The 24,016-nt window shown below is 41.1% G+C and overlaps 1 protein-coding gene across 1 annotated transcript; it reads right to left on the reverse strand.

Annotated features, from left to right (window-relative positions):
* Positions 1 to 12,600: 12,600 nt before the first annotated feature.
* LOC308331766 (protein NLRC3-like) lies at positions 12,601 to 22,044 on the reverse strand (the record flags this gene model as incomplete). The annotated part of the gene is made up of 5 exons (XM_080787256.1): positions 12,601 to 13,154; positions 18,234 to 18,367; positions 19,137 to 19,313; positions 19,738 to 21,586; positions 22,011 to 22,044. 5 exons carry the CDS (start codon positions 22,042 to 22,044, stop codon positions 12,601 to 12,603), a joined length of 2,748 nt encoding a protein of 915 aa, XP_080643382.1.
* Between the last annotated feature and the right edge of the window lie 1,972 nt (positions 22,045 to 24,016).

The following is a 24,016-nucleotide window of genomic DNA, read 5'->3' on the forward strand; positions in this document are numbered from 1 at the left end:
AAAACAAAAACTATTATTTCTCTCGAACAATCTGGCAGTAGGCCTACCTTCCTCTCGCCTCCAGCTGTTACACACAGCAGCGTAACAACCGGTGTTGCCAGATTGTGTGAGAGCAATAAGGTCTATGAAAATAAGCCACTCCACAAATGAGCTGTAGCCTACTATAAATACTTAATATTTATATACTATACATCGGCAGCTACTTGAGAATAGCAGATCTACAAGCTCACAATGTGTCGCTGTGAGCTTGTAGATCAGATGTTTTCCAAAATAGAAAACTGGCACAAAACCTTTTTTTCAGATGGGGGTCCGTGTGCACAAATACATGGGGGTCCTTGGCTTTATGTCAATGTTTGAGCACAATCACAGGTTTAAACAACATCAGGGAACAAGCCTAAATAAGCAACTACACTTTAGAAACAAGCCCAAAAAAACACAACCTGCAATAGCCTACTGTCAATATTTTCAAGCAACTTTACTGAAAAACAAGACCAAAGCCGCTTATAACAAGCGGACATGGCAACACCGATAACAACTCCATGAAGAAGTCTCGTTTTTAGGAGATTTAAGACGTTTCTAACTCATTTCGTCATGTTAACGTCGCAACACAAATAATACAAACTATGAAAAACTGCCATCACATTATCAAATTAAATAGTGTGGTTTAAAGAACTGAAATGTATTCCTACAAAATCACGACCGTACGTTGACGCAGTCGAATGAATGTCTTCTGACGCGAAAGTGTTTTATTTTATTTAGAATTACAGTAGGCTATAGCCTACATTTCAAGCACAAACTCAAATTACTCAATACAAAGACTGTTAACTGTGAGTGGACGACCCAATTAAGCATTACACTTAATTGTTTACAATTAAGAGGGTCCACCATGTTCAATTCATCAAAACATTTAGAGACGTACAAATAGACACTTCTATATAGTCAAAGGTATGGGCTGCATAGAGCCCATTATGATGAATTGAACACGGTGGACCCTGTTGCAAAACAAGTGTTTATATTATATAGTGTTTAATATATAGTGCTTTATGGTTTTGTCCACAATAAAGTAGCAGTTTACTGTCTTTATTGTGATTTCGTCTGAAATGTGTAACCATATTCTTCTACGGCATGTGAAAAAACTAAACAAATCGATGGATTCTTTCTGCCATTGTATAAACACTGTAAAAACGGCACAGTTCCAAAGTGATTAAAAAAAACCACTTACCAGATATTAATCTGTAGGCTTTCATCCAGACGAGGCTAAATGGAATAGTGGTCAGTTGTCTGTGTCCAAGTGTCCCCAATCTAAATGGTCAACTGCAGTGTTCTGTGTTTTAAACCAAATGTATAGTGCTCAGCCTCAGTCAGACCCGATAGGCCTACTACTATGTGAAACCCCACCCACCGCACCCACACACACACACACACGCACACGCACACACACACACACACACACACACACACACACACGCACACATTGATTGATTGATTGATTGATTGAAATATGTATTAACAGTTTGCATTGAATTACAGTACATTTCAAGCACAAACTCAATACAAAGACTGTTAAGTGTAACTGCTTTGGCAATGTAAACGTATGTTTTCTCATGCCAATAAAGCCCTTTGAATTGAAATTGAATTGAGTGGACGACCCAATTAAGCATTACACTTGTTTACAAGAGGGTCCATGTTCAATTCATCAAAACATTTAGAGACGTACAAGTAGACATATAGTATATATGTCTATATGTATATGACATATAATAGTTAAAGAACAGAACAGGAATTCATCATAAAGGAAGCAAAAAGGGAAAATAGACATATGAGGGGAAAAAGTGTAATGCTTTATGGTGTTATTGTTCACAGTTAACAGGTTTGTCTAGGGCCAGTGCACATAGGGAGGCGTTTCACTCAGAACGGGTTATTCTGGTTGACATGACATTGTTCCAGGATAGTAGGCTGCAGCCTCACTGTGGTGACATATTGACATGTTCCTGCCTACCAGTAGGATAGTAGGCTGCAGCCTCGCTGTGGTGACATATTGAAACGTATGTAGGTTATTCTGGTTGACATGTTCCTGCCTACCAGTATAGGATAGTAGGCTGCAGCCTCACTGTGGAGACATGTTAAAAAGTATGCAGTGGTGGAAAAAGTACTACATTGTTTTACTTAAAGGACCACTTCACCACTTTTCAACCTATAATGGAATGCCTTGCCCCTAGAGATCAGGCTTAATGCCGAGTCTGTGCCACGGATTCAGACTTTACAGGGGCCAGTTTCGAATTGTAAAGTAAAAGTACTTAGTTACTTTCCACCCCTGACTGTAAGGACTACTCAACTTGGCTCAGGGGCCACTCAGCTAAATACCAAATGTCCGATTTGGGCCGCACGCCCAAATAATGTTGGTCATATTGGATTTTTTTGGTCAGTCACGACCTATACATTTCCATCTAGGAAAGGCCAAACCTCATTGGACAAAATTATTGTCATGACATGGAATGATTAATAATGAAATTAAGTTACAAAATGAGGCTTTTATTCACACAATGTGGAGAGAACATGAACAGATTACTGTTGCAGTTAAATCAAATATCAGAGGTATCAAATATCAAGATGCCAATAGGCTACTACTGAAATTAATAATAACATAGCCTACCTATATATTACAGTTTTGGCTGCATAGAGCCCATTATGATGAATTGAACTCAGTGGACCCTGTTGTAAAACAAGTGTTTAATATATAGTGCTTTATGGTTTTGTCCACAATAAAGTAGCAGTTTTTGTAGTGTCTTTATTGTGCTTTCGTCCGAAATGTATAACCCTTATACCTCATTGAACAGCTAGGTTTCTTTGACTATATGCATGCACCTCTTGGTACCACAGCACCTCAAAGGCCCTTAAAACAAGGCTCCAGACCTCCCAAAACAAACTGGTCAGGCTCCTACTTGGCCTCACCCCCCGAACCCACCTCACCCCTGCCCACTTTGACAGGCTGGAATGGCTTAGAGTCGATGACAGAGTACAGCATCTTGCAATGGGATTGAGAGGGAGCATCCGGGGCCTGTAAATATTTCCAATTACCAGGTGTTTATTTTCATGAAACATTATTCGGGTGAATATAAAGCATTCAAAATGCATGCTCTTCACAGTTGGGTTAACAAGCTCAGAGGCTAAGTGAGAAGATATATGTATGTAGCCACTCCTCCTCCTCTTGTGCCTCTATCAGCTCTATACAACACGTATTATTTTATTTTATTTAAGTTTGACAGCATTATCTGGGATAGAGATAGTCTGTCAACCAAGTTGTTTATTATTTGTTATAAGCAAGCATGCAACCCAGGCCCTTAAAAGGTTATTTTTTTAGGAACAGGCTCCTGATATTAACATGTATAAATAAATATGTAAACCTTTCATAGTTTGATTATAAAAATAAAAATGACATTATGACCATGAGCATGCATAAGAATAGAAGACATTGAGCTGGGCTGATGGTGGGTAGAGCAGCGCACGGGAGAGCACGAGACACACGCACGCACGCACACACACACACACACACACACGCACACACACAAAAAATAAAAATAAAGACAGGGTGGAGCAGAACAATATGGAGCTCAGCATCTAGCAGAACTCCGTCTGCAAAATTAATATATCAGGGGATAGCTCTGGAGCAAATAGTTTCAACGATTACTGGTGGTTTTCTTTAACAAAAATAAAATAAAATGAATAGTAATAATAATAATGATGATGACAATCGTCGATAAATAAATAATGAGACTGCAGAGGATAGAAACCATTTAAATACATGTGGGGTCTAAGGTCCCGAGTATCCCCTTTGGCAGGCTTTTTGCAACTTGCCTATAGATCTTTTCAGAGCGCAGTACTCAGGTGTCTTAGTATTTCACGACAGTTCGCAGCACAGGAACTTACTTCACTGCAAGACGATTTACGGCATAAACAAAGATGGCGGCCTCCGGCGTTCGACAGCAACATGCTGTTTTATAACAAACTAATACAAAAAATCCACATGGATGTCTTCATGCTTATGTTCTTCATTCGTTTGCATCGTGTTTAGACGGAATTTACGTTCAATCTGGTCTGTAAGCATTGGCAACGGCAAAGAAAACTTGCAAAAGTGGGCAATTTGTTACATGTTACAAATGGTGCACTTTCCATTCAATACCATTATATGTAATATTTACATATTTGACATATTGGCCAATATTATATGTTCAGTCAGCTGTCTTCATTACTGAGTGTATTCTAAAATTTGTTTAGGGTTGTATAACATTGTACAACTCAATCAATCAAACGTTTGTTTAATCAATGTATTTTCCCATTGAACTGACTCAAACGCCCAAACTGGTACACCCGGTACTATTTAATATTTCCCTTATGTTTGATACATTTTCTTATCACATCCATGGTATGAAAACAATGCTAAGGAGTTGCTTCAATGAAATATAATTGCTTTAAGCTGAAAACGATATGTTTAATGGTGTTTTTTTAGCGTTGTTACATTTATCATGAAAAAAACGAGTTTTGTTTTTTCGGTTGGACAAAAGCCACCTTATTAGCATTTGATTGCCCATGTGCGGCGGCCCAACACCTATCTTGCCCAAGCGCCCCCAACCCCCTAAAGGTATGTGACTACGTGCATGACAACATGACCACTGTGCATATACTATTACTGCATATTGATATATTTTGCCAAAATGCCAGTGGGTTCAGTCGCGCCTTTGCCAAAATGCCAGGGGGTTCATTCGCGCCTCTGAACCCACGGAGTTTCCGCCACTGGCCTTTAGGCTACATTGCAATTTACCACTACAGCCATATTTTGGCCATTTGAAAGTAGCTGATCTACAAGCTCACAATGCATTGTGACGCAACACACTGTGAGCTTGTAGATCTTGTAGATTTTCTTTTAAAACATTTGAAATGGGACATTCTGAAAAATTTGGTAATTTTTTAAGTACATTTTGATGCCAATACCTTTTTACTTTTACTCGTGTAGGCTACATAATTTACATTCATAAGATTAATGTCTATCTCTGCTGGGTGGCAAACTCAAATGTAGCCTACAGACTTACTTCTCAGAATTCAAAAGTAGCAGATCTACAAGCTCAACATGTTTGTTTTGATTAAAGTCTGGTCACACATTAAAACTAAATTAATCCACAGCACTATATAGTCCTTTGTATTTCTGCCATACAGAGCAACTTGATTTCAACTTCAACTTTTATTTTAATTAAACACTTTCCTGAGGTTTTATGTGTTTTTAGATATTTTAGTGTTTCAAAGTGTCCATGACGGCCATGATGTCCATGGACACTGGGCTCGCTTCCTTCCTGGACTACAATTCCCATAATGCTTTGGTCCACTGCTCCTCCTTGTGGATAGGGGGAGGGCTGTCTTACTGAGACAACATGTAGTCCAGGAAGGAAGTGAGCCCAGTGTCTAAAAACGCATATTACCCACATAAGATAAGAACCCCAGGAAAGTGTTTCTTTTCTCCCAACCAGCATTAACCCATTCTGACCTGAGATCAGATTCATACGAGGTTTCCACTGGACACACACTGGTCTGATTAACCCATTCTGACCTGAGATCGGATTCTAAAAATGTCAGTCGTTCTTCGATTTTTCAAAAATAGCAGACCTACAAGCTCGTAGCGCGCCACTCGGTGGCGCGCTATGAGCTTGTAGATCTGCTATTTTTCAATAGCTAAAGCATAACATAATGATAACACCAAAATAGGTTCCCGTTCAGAATGGGTTAAAATAACATCTGGTTGCAAAAGGGCTGAACAAAAAAAATAGTCCCATGTCACTGACAGGTTAAAGGGCCCTTTAACCTCTGTCAGTGACATGGGACTATTTTTTTTGTTTTTATTTTTCCTTTTTGTGGATTAATTTATTTAACGAGTTGCCCCCCCCACGCACAAGCGCACATCACACCACGACCAATTGACCGGATACAACTTTAAGTTAACAAAAATCTGAACTAAACCTGTCAGGGAAATAATAATAATTTTCTTTTTAAAGATGTTTTTTTTCTTCTCCTACAATGTATAAAATCTGGATAAAGTGTAATGTCGTCGTATGTTTGTGTCTTACAGGTGAATCATGTGACCTTGGTGTCATGCGGTGACCTTGGAATGGATGCAGTCATCAGGAGATGGCTGGTATAGTAGAGTGTCTACTCGGCTGAGCTGAAACGAATAACGGTGACAACGAACGCTCTTCCTGAGATACACGGTACGTACCTGGATTACATGTGGCTGTAGTAGAAACTAGGGCTGTGTCACATTACAAAGTTGACCATTCATTGTCATACAAATGATTGCAATTAACAATTATGATTGATGTTGAACATATTTGACTGAGGGACTGCCATTGGATTTGTTTTGAATTTTAGCAGGGAATCATGGCTTCAAATTGACATATTGGTTGTTCAGTTTGACCCACCAGTTTTGGAGATGTGGCTTATAGAGTAATGTCTTGCAGAAAACGGCGCGTTTTGAGAAAACAGTCTTGACGGGTTCACTTCTGTGGACTCTAAACATCACGCTTAAGCATTTATTTCATATTTACATGTCGATTTCAGCTCTGACACTTATTTCAGACATAAAATGGTAAATGGTGCATTTATATAGCGCCTTTATCCAAGGCGCTTTACATAGATTTTGCATTACATACACACATTCATACACCGATTGCGGCGTATGCCATGCAAGGCAATTTGGGGTTCAGTGTCTTGCCCAAGGACACTTCGACATGTAGACCGGAGGAGCCGGGATTCGAACCGCCGACCCATGGATCATTGGACGACCTGCTCTACCTCTTGAGCCACAGTCGCCCCTAGTGCTCTAGTATGTGAGGAGTCAGCCTGTGCTACTAACTCATTTTGCGTTGCATTCTAATCCTTAAGACGTACAGGTGCGTCCTATGAACTGAAACGGTTAACTCATTTTGCGGGGGACAAAAAGTTCTACTATTAACTCATTTTGCGGGGGACAAAAAGTTCTACTATTAACTCATTTTGCGGGGGACAAAAAGTTCTATTAACTCATTTTGCGGGGGACAAAAAGTTCTACTATTAACTCATTTTGCGGGGACAAAAAGTTCTACTATTAACTCATTTTGCGGGGGACAAAAAGTTCTACTATTAACTCATTTTGCGGGGGACAAAAAGTTCTACTAACTCATTTTGCGGGGGACAAAAAGTTCTACTCGGGTGAAAAGCTGGGATGTGCACGACGGCAGGCTCAGTGAAATCTGGTCACGTCTGAATACAAACTTTTAATTTCTTCATGGCTTTTAGGCTTCATAACAAAAATGTTGCACAACAAGGCAGATGTGACTAATTATAGCCCTAGAATGTCTGCTACATACATTGCAGTATTTCACATACCAGAGCCATAGATCAATGCTGTAGACTTGCGGTTGCAGCGGCAGCATGGTGGCGTAAATGTGCTCGGTGCTCCGTGTGTACTCTCTCAATAAATATATATGGATATGAAAGTTGACCATATCTGACTCCCAAGTCTTTGAAATAAAGACTTGGGAGTCCGATATGGTCCTCAACTTTCATATCCATGTGAAGTCATTATCATAAAATGTTTTAGTCTGGTTGGAATAACGTGTTCCTTCCAGGCGCTACGTCCAACCAGGGGGAAACTCCCCCCCCGTCGGGTGTAAAGGAGAAACTTGGACACTCAGGCATGAAGGAAGCATGAGTTCAAGTCCGTTTCTCTCCCCTTGTCCCCCATTTATGGGGGACTAGGTTGGTCTCCCCTTGTCCCCCATATATGGGGACTAGGTTGGTCTCCCCTTGTCCCCCATATATGGGAACTAGGTTGCTCTCCCCTTGTCCCCCATATATGGGGACTAGGTTGGTGGAGGGTGTGTAGAGCCCAGGATCACATTAGGTGATTGACACAGGGGTGAAAAATGGGTTACAAAAATCGTGGGATAAAAAAAAATATTATTATAAAATGTTTTAGTCAAATATCTCCACTTTTTCACAAGCTGCACCCGGACGGAAAAGGCACTCGGAATGACATCTGGACTTGATTTATCAAAACTTCCTTTGGCCGTCGCAAACGTCGTCAGGGAAACGCACGTTTGGGGCACAATTGGCAGGTGGTGTGATTTAATTACCCAGCACCTACGCGAGACTTATGACATATTGAAGCTGTGCCACAGCGCAAATGTAAACGCAACCTAACGAGACGAGACTACAACTCGAAATGATTATGGAGATATCAGATCTTTTTGTCCCGCTGCTTCATGGTTTCTGCCTCAGAGAGAGCCCAGATGCAGGCAGGAGGAGGAGGGAACTGGTGAACTCAGTACTGCCACCATCTGGAGGAGGAGGGAACTGGTGAACTCAGTACTGCCACCATGTGGCGGAGTCGGGTTAATACTTTGTCAGGGTTCCCTGCTGTCTCATTCTGAAGGGGTCGACGACATTTGGCACGGTGACATAAGGCTGAAAAAAAGGCTGACTTATTTATTTGTGTTTTGTTCACAGAACACACCTGACAAAAGAGCAAAAATAATAATAATATTATATTAAAAGATTTGTGCCTCATTTAAAAAAAAATAGCAGACCTACAAGCTCGTATAGCGCGCTACGAGCTTATAGATCTGCTATTTCTCAACAGCTAAAGTATAACATAATGCTTAGTTAAAAATACCAAAAGGGGTTCCCGTCCAGAATGGGTTTTTAAATATTGATGATGGTTAAATGAAATGGTTTAAATGTGACGCATGTGAGTTTGATATCGTCTGATTATGTCATGATAATGTAGTAGGCCCTAGTGTGTTTTAATATTTTATAATATGCCCCCCTTTGAAAAAGGTTTGGAGGGCCCTATATGCTATATTGCATTTGGGAGGCCTCTGGTTTTGTAACAGGTCTGGTCTGCGTCAAATTGGACCTGTGAAGACCTCTGGTTGATACTGTACCTCTAGGGTTGAGATTTTGAGAACTTCAACTCCCAGAGGGCCCTGCAGCACAGCACACAGTCAGGTGTAGGCGTTTTGAGGCAGAGCTGGGAGAGCAAACAAATTGATTGATTGAATACTGTATTGGCATAATACAGTATGACATGTAAACAGTACAGGCCAGGGTACAGTCAAACTAGTCTCTCAAGACAGACTGTTGCCTCGCGTCATTTCGAGGAACAACAGTATTTGACGATGGGATTCTCAGATTGCAGTTAAAAACAAACCCCTTCAAAGGGATCACCGGAAAAAATAGTCATTGCGGTCTTGTTTCCATTCAGGTCCAGACAGTACAAGGAAGGACAGCGAGCTGAGGGCTGGACGGAGCTGGACCCCAAGGACTGAACGGCAACAAGTAAGTCACTGTTTACACATTACTATTCTCTCTTTGGGATATTTTATGTTGTCTTTGCAAACTGCCTCATGTTGGCCTGTATATATATATATATATAATATACCTGCCTGAGTTCATTATCTGTGGCCCATAGCACTTACCCCACCCCCTTAGATAGCAATTCTAGTAGTCATAGCACGTCATAGTACATATGTGTAGCATAGTAGTATAGATGTATAGCTTATATGTATAGTTTCATTATAGATATTCCACTGTTACTTTCTTAGCTACGCATGTGTCATGATAAATGTCTTTATGTGATGTATTCCCATGCTTTTGTTCTCGCTTAATGTAAGTCGCTCTGGATTAAGAGCGTCTGCTAAATGCCTAAATTGTAAATTGTAAATTGAAAGTCAAACCTCATTTCATGCGTAACCCTGGATTCAGCCTGCTGGTTCTGCAATGCCTCACACTAGCCCGCTCGGTACCTCTCATGGTGACATTACAATATGTTGTTTCTGTGTATTACATTGATTGATTGATTGACGTTTTTATTTCACAGTATGCCGAATGGGTACATTTTAAACGTTTTAAACGTTTTTTATTTCACAGTATGCCGAATGGGTACATTTTAAACGTTTTAAACGTTTTTTATTTCACAGTATGCCGAATGGGTACATTTTAATGGGTACATTTTATTTCACAGTATGCCGAATGGGTACATTTTATTTCACAGTATGCCGAATGGGTACATTTCAAACGAAAGCTCAGTCAATACAAAAACAATGCTTTGTGGACAATCCATGATAAAGCATTACACTTATTTACAACAGGGCCCACCATGTTCAATTCATCAGAACATTTTGAGACGTACAAATATACACTTCTATAATATAGAAGTGTATATTTGTACGTCTCAAAATTTGTACGTCTCAAAATTTCAATTTTTTTATATTATATAACAAATAAATAAAAAACTGGAAATCATATAAAGAGAGTAACAAAGGAAACAATATGTATACAGTATATATATGGGGAGAAAGGGGTGGGCAGAGTGCTCTTTGAGAGGTTTTGAAGGAGTCTAGGGATTCACATGTCTTAACCCATTTTGGTGTTTTAAACAATATGTTATATTTTAGCTATTGGCTGTTTTTTTTTTTTGAAAAATCGTGAAAATATTTATTTCAGAAAACTGGCATAGGAGCAAATTGAATGTAAACCCTTGTTTGAGCCGATTCTGGGTTGCACGTGGTCTGTTGAACTCCCTCTGGTGTTGTGAGTGTGTACTTCTTTGACCCACTTGAACCCCAGCATTAGAGCAAACTGTATGTGTGATGTATGACTTAACCGCTAGGCCAGCAGTTCTCCCCTTTATGACGCTTTTGAAGGAAAGTTACACTTTTTGATGTTATCTACCTATAGAGACTGGCATATGTCTGTCTATAGAGACTGGCATCTGTACCCTAGAGAGACTGGTTGTACTGTAGAGACTTATATCCGCGTTTGTCCAAAACAGTTACTTTTCATGAAATTATAACCTGTGTCGCGATGGACCCAACATAGTTACTATACGACCAATGAGCTGTGGCCATGTTGTCACATGACAACACTATGAATATCAATACACAGGAGCAACGACAGACTGTCAAGAATCAATTTATTAAACAATTCTGACTTTCATACAATAACATCAAATGAATATTCAATGGGAGCAAAATAATGAGATGAGTGAGGAAACGACGAATAAACTGATTTGAGTTCATTTAGTGAATCCAGAGTGATTGACAAAGTCCAAGATGAGAGTCCGTGACGTGAAGTCTAGTCAACAACATGTTCACAGCAGCAGGAGAGCAGAGAGAGTGAATGACATGAAGTCTAGTCAACAACATGTTCACAGCAGCAGGAGAGCAGAGAGAGTGAATGACATGAAGTCTAGTCAACAACATGTTCACAGCAGCAGGAGAGCAGAGAGTCAGTGACATGAAGTCTAGTCAACAACATGTTCACAGCAGCAGGAGAGCAGAGAGTGAATGACATGAAGTCTAGTCAACAACATGTTCACAGCAGCAGGAGAGCAGAGAGTCAGTGACATGAAGTCTAGTCAACAACATGTTCACAGCAGCAGGAGAGCAGAGAGTGAATGACATGAAGTCTAGTCAACAACATGTTCACAGCAGCAGGAGAGCAGAGAGTGAATGACATGAAGTCTAGTCAACAACATGTTCACAGCAGCAGGAGAGCAGAGAGTCAGTGACATGAAGTCTAGTCAACAACATGTTCACAGCAGCAGGAGAGCAGAGAGTGAATGACATGAAGTCTAGTCAACAACATGTTCACAGCAGCAGGAGAGCAGAGAGTCAGTGACATGAAGTCTAGTCAACAACATGTTCACAGCAGCAGGCGAGCAGAGAGAGTGAACACGTCATCAACCCATAGATCGGCTATTTTAGGCACACAGCTGAGTATAAATTAAGTATACCAATGCCTTCACAGCTCTTCAAACAACATGTTTGTTGACAAAATCAACTGTAGACTGTAGAGTCCACTAAAATCTATAGTCGGAAACTATAAGACTAGACTAAAAACATTTCAGATGATTCAAATTTGCTGTCAAAATTAGCACGGTTCGCATATTTTCACAGAAGAGATTCTTGGTGGACCAATCACAGAACCCTGGGGGACCCCAGTCAACAAAAGTATGTTGTTCAAGTGGTTAACCCATTCTGACCTGAGATCAGATTCATACGAGGTTTCCACTGGACACACACTGGTCTGATTAACCCATTCTGACCGGAGATCGGATTCTAAAAATGTCAGTTCGATTTTTCAAAAATAGCAGACCTACAAGCTCGTAGCGCGCCACTCGGTGGCGCGCTATGAGCTTGTAGATCTGCTATTTTTCAATAGAATGGGTTCCCGTTCAGAATGGGTTAAAAAGGTTTATATACAAGATAAGATTGATACGATATGAGAATTACATGATCAAATATATTTTCATCTATTATCAAAAATCAAATATACATAACATTTTGTATCTACATGAGAGACACACAAGTATGACACTGATATTTACATCATCATCATCAGTGTTGATGGACGGTATTTATGATACGGTATATTTATAAATGTATATAAGTGAGTAACACCCACCACAGCCACAATACTAGAGGGAGCGTGGACAACTATCTGGTATAATATTTTTTTTTATCCCACGATTTTGTAACCATGTCGACCTGATGTCACTGTCACATAGAGACTCTATCTCTGCTCACACAGACATACTGAGGAGGGGAAGCAGGACCAGAATGTGAACCCAGCATACAGAGGTTCAGTGAACGTGGTCTGGAAGGTGTACAGGTGTGTCAGAGTAGAGTCAGAGCACACTGCGTAGAAGGACAGAGTCCCAGCGGGACAGTCCACATACACTGCCACTTTGTTGGGGCCTCTAGAGGCTCTGACGGGGAGGACAGTCCTCTTACTGTCGTGTGTGACATGGTAACTTGCGCCTCTTGAACAGTCCAGTCTCCAGGACGTTTCGTTCCATCCAAGCCCATGGTCGCCACCACGTCCTTTCCTTTTTCTCTGTTCTCTGTACGTCACTCCTGCATGAACCCCAGCTCCACCCCACTCTACCTCCCAGGAATGGCATCCACTCAGACTCTGTGCACACAGAACCTGTGTCAGGTTATCAAACCTGTCGGGGTGATCAGGAGGATGCTGATCCTTCTTCTCATTTGTGACCTTCCTGTCGTCCTCAGACAGAGAGAGGGATCCATGTGCTGTGTTTGTGTCCAGCGTGAGACGATGGAAATCTGATGAGAAAACAACACATCAAACATCAGCCTAAATACATCATTCATTGACTGACTGACTGACTGACTGACTGACAAGCATGCACGCACACATACACGCGCGCGCACACACACATGTACACGCACTAGGGCTTTAAGCACCAAGTCGACTATTCAACTAGTCGACTAGTAAATCCACTAGTTGACCCTGTTGGGACTAGTTGATAAAAGCACGGCTCTGCACCACCTTTCATGCATCACATGTCAGAATTGACCTTATGCCAATATAGACGAAATGCATGTTATTTACGACCAGGTTAGTGAATGAGGTCCATTGTTTCGGTCAAACCGCATGACCTCATCTTCATGGTGTTAAGGACCAGGCCAAAAGCAGAGAGTAGAGAGCAGTTAGAGAACAGACTTCAGGACAGCATCAACCGGAGTATAAAATGTTAAAGATGGAGTGCCATGATCTTTGTAACATTACTCTAATAGACCCCCAGGTGCATGTTGTTAGAATATTGAAGTGCGTCTTCCCTATGTGTATTTTTGGTTTCTTCCTGAATAGAAAGCTGAAAGCCTTTGAGTCAAAAGGCCCAATCAAGATGACAGTGATATAGTGGCATCACAATATATCATCGCCTCCCATAACCCCTCCCCATTTATCACACAGCTGTGGGTGCGGCTTCAGTTCAGGTGGATCACCAACCACCAGGCCTACTTAATGAACTGGTCGGTGTGGCCACATAAAAACATCATTTTAACAGTTTCTGTACACTTAAAAGAAAATTGTTCTCCTAGTATAATCACATTACCTGATGTAAGGGTGTGGGGGGATCACGGCATTCTATCTTTAATGTGTGATATTGACACCAACAGACAGATACTCACATTTTCTAACAAGTGTAGAATTAAGCCTATCTTCTCCTCCATGTTTCACACTGTAGGAAGTAGAACAACAAGCATCAATAGGTGAGTTTCCATCAAGCCTTTTCGAAAATAGGAAGCAAATTTCCATTAATTCGATAAAAGAAAACAGATTTCTTTCCTCGTTTTCATCCACTATTTAGCTCATGAAATACGCAATAGGTGGCAATATTTTGCCAGTCAAGCGAGACGCATTTTTGATTGCAATGGGAATGCACTTCCCATTTGCAATCAGAACTGCAGATTCACTCCCTATCTTCCGCCGTAGTCTGAAAACCCACCTCTTCAGACTCCATCTTATTACCCTAGCCTTGACGACCTTACAGACATGTGCAAAGGCTCAACTTATGTAACTTAGATAGCATTTTATGTAGACATAGCACTCTATTAAATAGTGTATATTAATTTTTCATTATATTGCTATTCGACTGTTAGGTTGTTAGGTTAGCTTACGTATGAGTCTTGATGACTATTTTCACGTATTTGATGTATTACCATGTTTTTGTTCTTGCTTACTGTAAATCGCTCTGGATTAAGAGATTGATTGATTGAAATCTTTATTAACAGTTTGCAGAATTACAGTACATTTCAAGCACAAACTCAATACAAAGACTGTTAACTGTGAGTGGACGACCCAATTAAGCCTTACACTTGTTTACAACAGGGTCCACATTGTTCAATTCATCAAAACATTTAGAGACAAACAAATAGACACTTCTATGTAGTTAAAGAACAGAACAGGAATTCATCATATAGGAAGCGAAAAGGGAAAAAAAGTATATATACAGTGAGGGGAACAGGGGGATAAAAGAAAAGAAAACGAAAGACAGAGTGTAGGGCGCCTGCACACAACACCATGCGTTGATGCCATGTGTGCATATGTGCAGGCACCCAACACCACGTCCATACAAAAACATAGTACAATCCAGATAAAAATTCAGCTTTTACAGAGCGTCTGTTAAATGCCTAAATTGTAAATTGTACCCACTTGCAGTTCTCCAGGACTGAATCATTGACCATGTTGAGGCTCAGGTCCAACACTAGATTAGAGCTTACAGCTGAGGCCAGAGCTTCACAGCTTCTCTCTGACAAGCAGCAGTCAGCCAGTCTGAATGATGAATGAAACGATGAAAACATGAATGAATGAATGAATGGATTTAGAACCTGTTTACAGCCACCTATTATAGGCTCTTGTCCCACTTAGTGTGCCTTCACACCTGGATGCTTTAGTTTGATTAAAAGTTAACAAATCCTGATCCCCAAAATAATTTAACTGGGGAACCCCCAAAATAATCATATTTGAACTGGGCACCCCCCAAAATAATCATATTTGAACTGGGCACCCCCCAAAATAATCATATTTGAACTGGGCACCCCCCAAAATAATCATATTTTAACTGGGCACCCCCCAAAATAATCATATTTTAACTGGGCACCCCCCAAAATAATCATATTTGAACTGGGCACCCCCCAAAATAATCATATTTGAACTGGGCACCCCCCAAAATAATCATATTTGAACTGGGCACCCCCCAAAGTAATCATATTTGAACTGGGCACCCCCCAAAATAATCATATTTGAACTGGGGACCCCCCCACCCTGACAAGAACTTGTTGTAGGCATTGCATTTATGTGAAAATAACAATATTACCAAACACCTCACAGTGAGCTTGCATCGGCTATTTTCACGATGTTTGCCTCTTTCTTCCGTAATATTATTTATTATTATAATATATTCGCACGGGTCGCACGGAATTAGCCGCTCTACAAGCTCCTCAACGCGTCAAGAGGAACTACTCAGGCACACATGGCTTGACTTACCATAATATCAAACATGTTGTTTTTGGCAGCAAATTTAGATTTGTCTCTTCAATAGTTTTCATTTAGTTTTAGTCACCTGGAATTTTTTTGTGTTAGTTTTAGTCGACTTAAATGTATTTTGGTGGGCCTTGATGCCGTCGTAATGACTGTTTTTACACTTGCTGAAAATAGCCGATCTAGATCTGCTATTTTCAGCATGCAAGTGTAGGATAAGCCAAAGCCACCCCCAATTTTTTGGTTGTTTATTTAATCATAATTCATATTCTACTCAAGTTCATAATGCAGTTAATGGTATTACAAGTCAAATAGTTAAAAAGATAAAAGTTCATGCACAAGTGTATTTCATTTTGTCATTGTTCTATGTAATGTTAGTCTCATACTAATAGTCACTGTGCTTCTGCCCTGACAAGAACAAAACAGAGCGATGGCTCCTCTAAGCCACAAGGGGGCAATATTACTCCAGTGAGTCAGCATGTTTCTGCCAGACAGGCAATGAGGAAACCAATACATCCTGTACATGTTTATTGTGATAAGCTGGACAACACATGTTTCACTCATTTTTCACTGTCTTGTTGCAGTTCCTTGATGTCCAGTAAAACGGTCATAAAATCAAACCACACTGATATGATATTATTATTATTATTATTATATTAACAATAATTGGTGGTGGCTTTGGCTTATCCTATACACAACCAAGTGTAAAATGACTTATACTGGATCTCTTGTCCACTAGTCCAACATTTTAGTCTAGTTTTTTTGTTTGTTGACGAAATTGCCAGTATATTGTCTATAAGTTTTAGTCATCATTTAGTTTTCCTCGTTGAAAAAAGGTAGTTGACGAACATTCTTCGTCTTAGTTTTAAGTCGACGAAATCAACACTGATATCAACCTTATTAATACATTCTCACCACAGCATTCTTATACATATTCACATAATACAGTACATAATAAAACAGAAGTGATCAAAATAAATGTGGTAAATGTATCTTACTTTAGAACTTCCAGTCCACAGTGTGGGCTCTTCAGTGAAGCACAGATCAGCTCCACTAGTCCCGAGTCCTGCAGGTCGTTTTCACTGAGGTCCAGTTCTCTCAAACGGGACGCCTGTCCCATTCTCTCAAACGGGCAGTCTGTCTTACTGAGTTTACAGCCGACAAGTCTGTAAATAAAATGATACGTATAGCTTGCGGAGTTAGTTCAGTCAGATATACACGAGGGGTTTCATCATGCTGTGCTCAAGGGTACATATACTCAATGGGTTAAGATGCTGCATTACTATGTAGGCGTATTCAGTGTGTGCAACACCGTCCCACATGTCATTCGCCGATTCGCAGTCAGCTGACCATTGGGCAGGCTACTTATAGGCCCAGGCTACACGTACATGGGTCTTTTGCAAAACGGATATCTTTGTGTACGCTTGAGCCTTTAATTCAGCCACACGCAAACAACTTTAAAACAACCATAATTATGTTGCATCAACTGCAGCGAGCAAAGGCTCTGCTCTGCTGCGTCCAATAGAGGGGGTATGCGTGTGACATCATCATAAAACCAGGAAGTTATGCAGGAACGCCCACTGAGTGGATAAAAACTACTTTCTGGCCTTTGACAGCCCATAAACATCCAAACAGATTGCATTAAATAACGTTAAACAATGTTAAACTCACTTTGCATGTTGGTACGCTGGTAAAGCTTGATATCTGTGGTGTATAGCTACAACGTGTTGAAACAATGTTGAAAATGGTCGATCTACAAGCTCACAAGGGTTGCCGTCCTCGACGCATTGTGAGCTTGTAGATTGGCTATTTCCGGTGAGCTGTATGGCGTTGTGTAATGTGTATATATATGTAAGTAGCCTTAACCCATTCTGACCTGAGATCAGATTCATACGAGGTTTCCACTGGACACACACTGGTCTGATTAACCCATTCTGACCTGAGATCAGATTCTAAAAAATGTCAGTCGTTCTTCGATTTTTCAAAAATAGCAGACCTACAAGCTCGTAGCGCGCCACTCGGTGGCGCGCTATGAGCTTGTAGATCTGCTATTTTTCAATAGCTAAAGCATAACATGATGCTAACACCATAATGGGTTCCCGGTCAGAATGGGTTAAAAGGGATATTACACTTTCAAACATGTTTGGGGTCATTTTAACGTCTAATCACGCACATAATATATAGGCTTGGCTTACGATGATATCAAGCTTACATTCTCACCACAGCATTCATATTATATTCGCATGCCTAATACAGTGCATATTAAAACTGAGGTGATCAAAATATTAAAATAAACCAGGTAGATGTATCTTACTTTAGAACTTCCAGTCTACAGTGTGGGCTCTTCAGTGAAGCACAGAGCAGCTCCACTGGTCCCGGGTCCCGCAGGTCGTTTTTACTGAGGTCCAGTTCTCTCAAACGGGAAGGATCAGAGCTGAGAGCTGAAGCCACAACTTCAACCTCTGTCTTACCGAGTTTACAGCCAACAAGTCTGTAAATGCAGATTAAATAAGAGATCATGAAAACAAATTATACCTATGAGTAATAATTTGAACTGAGGACCTCCTACCCTGACGTGCACTTGGAATTGTAGGAATTAGCCTACATTTAGTTTGACTCTGCTGAACAGATACATGTTGTGGAAAATATCCACATGTGAGCTTGTAGATTGGCTATTTTCACAATGTTTGCCTCTGTCTTCCGTAACATTTGCCAATTTAGTTTAAAAAAATGTCTTAAAAGTCATTAAATTGTACTTTTAGAAACGTGCAGATACTCTGTATACACTTGCAGGTATATTGTATGTTGGTGTGTTTAGTGTGAGAAAACACACTTGTTGCACATTAGCTAATCACCTCAGTTTGGGAACCACAGGCCTAGGCTACAGTAGGTAGCTAGTAGCTAAGTATGTAATCCATTCTCTCAGAATAAGAGAATATAAATAATATAACGCACATCCTCCGGTCTTGGTGCTGAGCCAAACTGTTCAACTGACAGATAACATAGACAAAAGCAGGGGCTCGCAACTCAAATTGTAATGCTCCAGATAACTTTTATTCACGAACACAGCAGGCAGGACATACAACGCTTCAACCAGTAGCCTATATAGGCCTTTATACTATATAGAAAGACCTGAGTTGCGAGCCCCTGCTTCTGTCTATGTAATTAATCCTCACCACAGCATTCATATCATAATTCACTTAAATTCACATAATACAGTACATAATAAAATAGAAGTGATAAATGTGGTAAAAAATTACTTTAGAACTTCCAGTCTACAGTGTGGGCTCTTCAGTGAAGCACAGAGCAGCTCCACTAGTCCTGAGTCCTGCAGGTCGTTTTCACCGAGGTCCAGTTCTCTCAAATGGGAAGGATTAGAGCTGAGAGCTGAAGCCACAACTTCCACGTCTGTCTTTCTGAGCGTACAGCCAACAAGTCTATGAATGCAGATGAAATAAGAGGTCATGGAAGTTAACTAAAATATATCCTATATCTAGTTCATCCATACATAAACAGTATTGTGGAATAGACAACAGCACTTTTCATAACCTACAGTATTATAACATTTCATAACTTACAATATTGTAACATTTCTTGACCTACAATATTATAACATTGTTTAACCTTCAATATGGAGATTATGTGTGAAGAGAGATAGACCAGCTGGACAGTTGAGTTATAAGAATTATGGAAGAATTATCCAATGAGGTGTGGTAATATTTATTTAGGGCACTGTTTGAGACACTATTTGGGCACTATTTGAGACGCATCCAGTATTATTGGAACTTTTTTGTCAACCTTCATTTGTTTACTGTAATGACAGATTTACTCCGGGATATTTCTATTCCCTTGACCACTAACCGAGCCTTTCTGCAGTTCCTCACAGCTGGGATCAGTCTCCTTAGTCCCCCCTCGGATGTGTTGTATTTGTCCAGGTCAAACTCTTCCATAACCTCCTCTGATATCTGCAGCATGACGGCCAGAACTGAACACTGGGTCTCGGACAGTTTCTCTGCTCTGTTCTCTGACTTCAGGAACTGTTGGATCTCCTGATGTAACGAGTGGTCGTTCATCTCCATCAAGCAGTGGAAGATGTTGATACATCTGTCTGGCAAAGGATCGAGAGTGTACATTCTTTTCAGGTTCCGGATGGCTTTCTGGATCTGCTCTGGACTGTTCTCTGGGCTGCTCTCTTTCTGGCCCAGTAGGCGTCCTACCAGGCTCCATGGACTGTTCTTTGTCTGGCCCAGCAGGCCTCCTAACAGACTCTGGTTGGACTCCAGTGAGAGGCCATGAAGGAATCGAACAAGTAGGTCGAGGTGGCCATTTTTACTCTTCAGGGATTTTTCCATGGCAGCTTCCAGGAAGTCAGAGAGGGAGATGTTACTGTTGTATTGATCTTCCAGGAATGTCTTCAGTACCTCCACGTTCTTCTCTGTGAAACAGTGTAACAGGTAGACTGCAGCCAGAAACTCCTGGATGATCAGATGAACAAAGCTGTAGACCGTTTTCTGAAACAGCACACTCTCTCTTTTGAAGATCTGAGTGCACACTCCTGAGTACAGTGAGGCATCTTTCACATCAAGGCCACACTCTTCCAGGTCTTCTTGGTAGAACATGATGCTACCTTTCTTCAGGTGTTCAAACGCCAGCATTCCCAGCTTCAGAAGAAAATCCCAGTCAGTCTTCATGAGCTTCTGTTGAGTCCCCTTTCTTTTCTTTTTCATATCATGAGTCTCATCATACTTCTGCTTCTTCGTGTTTGTCTGAACCAACAGGAAGTGGCAGCACATCTCGGTCAGGGTCTTGGGCAGCTGTCCTATCGTGGTGTGTGTCCTCAACATGTCCAGCAGAACGGTAGCAATGATCCAACAGAAGAGTGGGATGTAACACAGGATGTGGAGGCTCCTCGATGTCTTCAAGTGTGAGAGGACTCTGTCGGCCAGCTTCTCTTCACTGAATCTCTTCCTGAAGTACTTCTCCTTCTGGGGGTCTGTGAACCCTCGCACTTCTGTCACCATGTCAACACATTCAGGAGGGATCTGATTGGCTGCTGCAGGTCTGGTGGTTATCCAGAGGAGGACTGAGGGGAGCAGATTCCCCTTGATGAGGTTTGTCAAGAGAGCATCCACCGATGATATCACTGTGACATCAGAAACAATGCCATTGTTTTGGAAGTACAATGGAAACCTGCCTTCATCGAGACCATCAAAGATGAAGAAAACTTTCCAGGCAGCGAGCTGCTCTGCTGTGACCTTCTTTAACGTTGGGTGGAAATCATGGATCAGGTTGAGAAGACTGTACTGCTTATCTCTGACCAAGTTTAGCTCCCGGAATGAAAAGGGAACCAGAAGATCTATATCTTGATTCTCCAAACCTCTTGCCCAGTCCAGAGCAAACTTGCGCACAGAGAATGTTTTTCCAATGCCAGCGATGCCCTCGGTCAGAACTCTTTTGCTGGGTGTCTTTCTGCCAGGGAGGATGGTCTTGTAGATCTCACAGCACTTGATTGGTTTGTCATGGAAGGTCTTCTTGTTGGAAGTTCTCTCAAGCTGTATCACCTCGTGTTGGCTATTAACCCCTTCACTCTCTCCTGCTGAGATGTAGAGCTCTGAGTAGGTGCTGGTGACGGAGGTTCCAGACTCTTCCCCTTCATCTTGACTTTTCAAACTGACCTTATAATCGTTCAAATAATCCTGCAGACTGACATCTGAAATCATAAGAACATTAACGTATGTTTTAAGCATTCAGGTTAATTTATAACTTTACATGTTTGCAGTACATGCACTCATTACTAATTAAATGCACTAAAATATGCAAATAAACTGCCAAAAGTAACAACACAACACACAAGACCAATTGTTTTTCTCCGGTTGTTGAGTTGATAGTTGTTTATCATTATTATTATATATTATATATATATATTCATTATTTGGTGGGTCTCAAAGCCTTGTCCTTGAAGGTCGTTCTGTTAGTGGCCCTCACGTCAGCTAAAAGAGTCAGTGACTTACAGGCTCTCTCTGACTCTCTTCCCTAACTATACAGTTTTCGACCAAGACAAGACTAGGGTCACGGTTAAACCTAACCCAACCTTTGTCCCTAAGAATTCCAATGCCACAATTGTGCCAGTGGACCTGAGGTCCTTTCACCCTCCTCCTCCTTTTGCATCAGCACAGGATGAGAAGTTACATTCACTGTGCCCGGTTAGGGCTATACGAGTGTACATGGCCAGGACGGCTTCCTTCAGGGAAGGAAACCAGGGAACGGAGGCCAAAGGGAAGCCTGTGACAAAGGTCAGGCTGTCCCAGTGGATTGTGGAGGCCATTCAGTTGGCCTATTCCAGTAAAGGCGTTTTACCACCTGTGGGTTTGAAGGCACACTCTACCCACAGTGTGCACTTCGGGCATCCTGGGCACTCTATACTATAAGGGTATTTCAGTACAGGATGTGTGTGCAGCGGCAAACTGGTCTTTGCCTTCGACCTTTGCTAGGATTTACAACCTGGACGCCATGGAGCCATCAGTGTCTCACGCAGTCCTGCAGGTTGCTGAAGAGTGCAGGGATCGCTCTTAAATCCCACCTTACCCAAGGTGTCAGGTTATCTAGGGAAATTAAGCCTGAATAGGTAGGCCTGGAGCATATAAAGGAGCCTAGGTGTGACCTTTCACCTTAAAGGTATATGATTTCACTTAATTAGAGTGTTCTGACCATATAAGGAGTTCCTCCTTATATGTCACCCAAATCACTGAATGCCCCTTTAACTCCACTAGGCCGGTGGCCTAGTGGCATATTGATTAGGGGTGTGCATCTCTCCTTTACAAGACGATTCGATACGTATCGATATGCATGGGCTACGATGCGATTCAGAGACGATACATTTATACACAGAACGATTCGAATTCGATTCGATTCCGTGGAATTCGATGCGATTTCGATTTTGTGGAATTTGAGGCGATTCGATGCGATTCGATACGATACGGTGCGATCTGACACATTTAACCTTTTTTAGATTTTTAATTTGAAGCTAGATCTATAAAGAATAGGGTTGGGACTTAAAAAAACATCTAATTAATTGGAGGATTTGTGATTAATTAATCTCAATTAATCACATTTTAATCGCATATCAATAGGCCTATTTGACCTGATCAGTGAGCTTTTTTTTCAAATGGATTTGGATACGAGTGAATCAATGAATGAATAGGCAATTAAAAAAGTAGTAATAATAATAGTGATAATATTATTATTTATATAATGCTTCTCTGAGTACTTTGACGCTTTTCAAGGGGAACATTAGAAAACTAATAAAAACAACTTTATAAGAGAAAAACTAAGACTATGGAATAAAATAAATGAAAGTGGAATGAGATAGCTGGGGAAAGACATTCTGGGTTTGAATTTATAGGTGGTGGCATATCTCTGAGCTTTGGGAAGTGCATTGTTTTGACAGGTCTGCCTGTTGTGGACAGTGAAACCAGACGCAACGATACAGTCATACTGTCGATGCAAACAGACGTGTACAGTAGCTGCTCGGCCTGCTCCAAATGATATTCTCATTCGTCTTTGTGTCTGCCCGTGTAAACGCAGCATCGAGTGTGAGGGTTAGGGAACGAATGGACCATAGAGTTATTAAGGAGGACTCCTTCTAACGATATGGACCAGAGTTAAACTAATGTTAGCTCCCATGCTAACTAGTTGCTACCCTCGTCAGAAACAACACGACCATCCAGATCGGGTGGAAGCTATTGATATCACGTTGCTTGTGCCCGTGGATGGGAAATGAAATGTAAAAGGCTATAGAAGCGTGGATGAAAGGCAAAGCACAGATGTGCAATAATGCTGTGTCGTGACTCGTATCTGCGTGTGTATTCCGTCTGACAACGAGTGGTTTATGCTGCTATAGTGCTCGTCTGTTGTTGCTGGCTGCTGATGCATATAGAGCGTCATCATAAGCATGCGCCCGTCCTGCGCTGGAAGTAGCAGATCTACAAGCTATCTACCCGTCGCAATGCACAGCGCTTTGGGCTTGTACATCTGTGTTTTTCCCGCAGTTAGTTGAATTATATCGATTCGCAGCTTTAGGATCGAACCAACGTCCGATGCAGACGCTATTTTGACCGATCCAGACACACGTGCATCGATG

The sequence above is a fragment of the Protomyctophum bolini genome (assembly GCF_963924005.1).
Source record: "Protomyctophum bolini genome assembly, chromosome: 17".
NCBI classification, from domain to species: Eukaryota; Metazoa; Chordata; class Actinopteri; order Myctophiformes; family Myctophidae; genus Protomyctophum; species Protomyctophum bolini.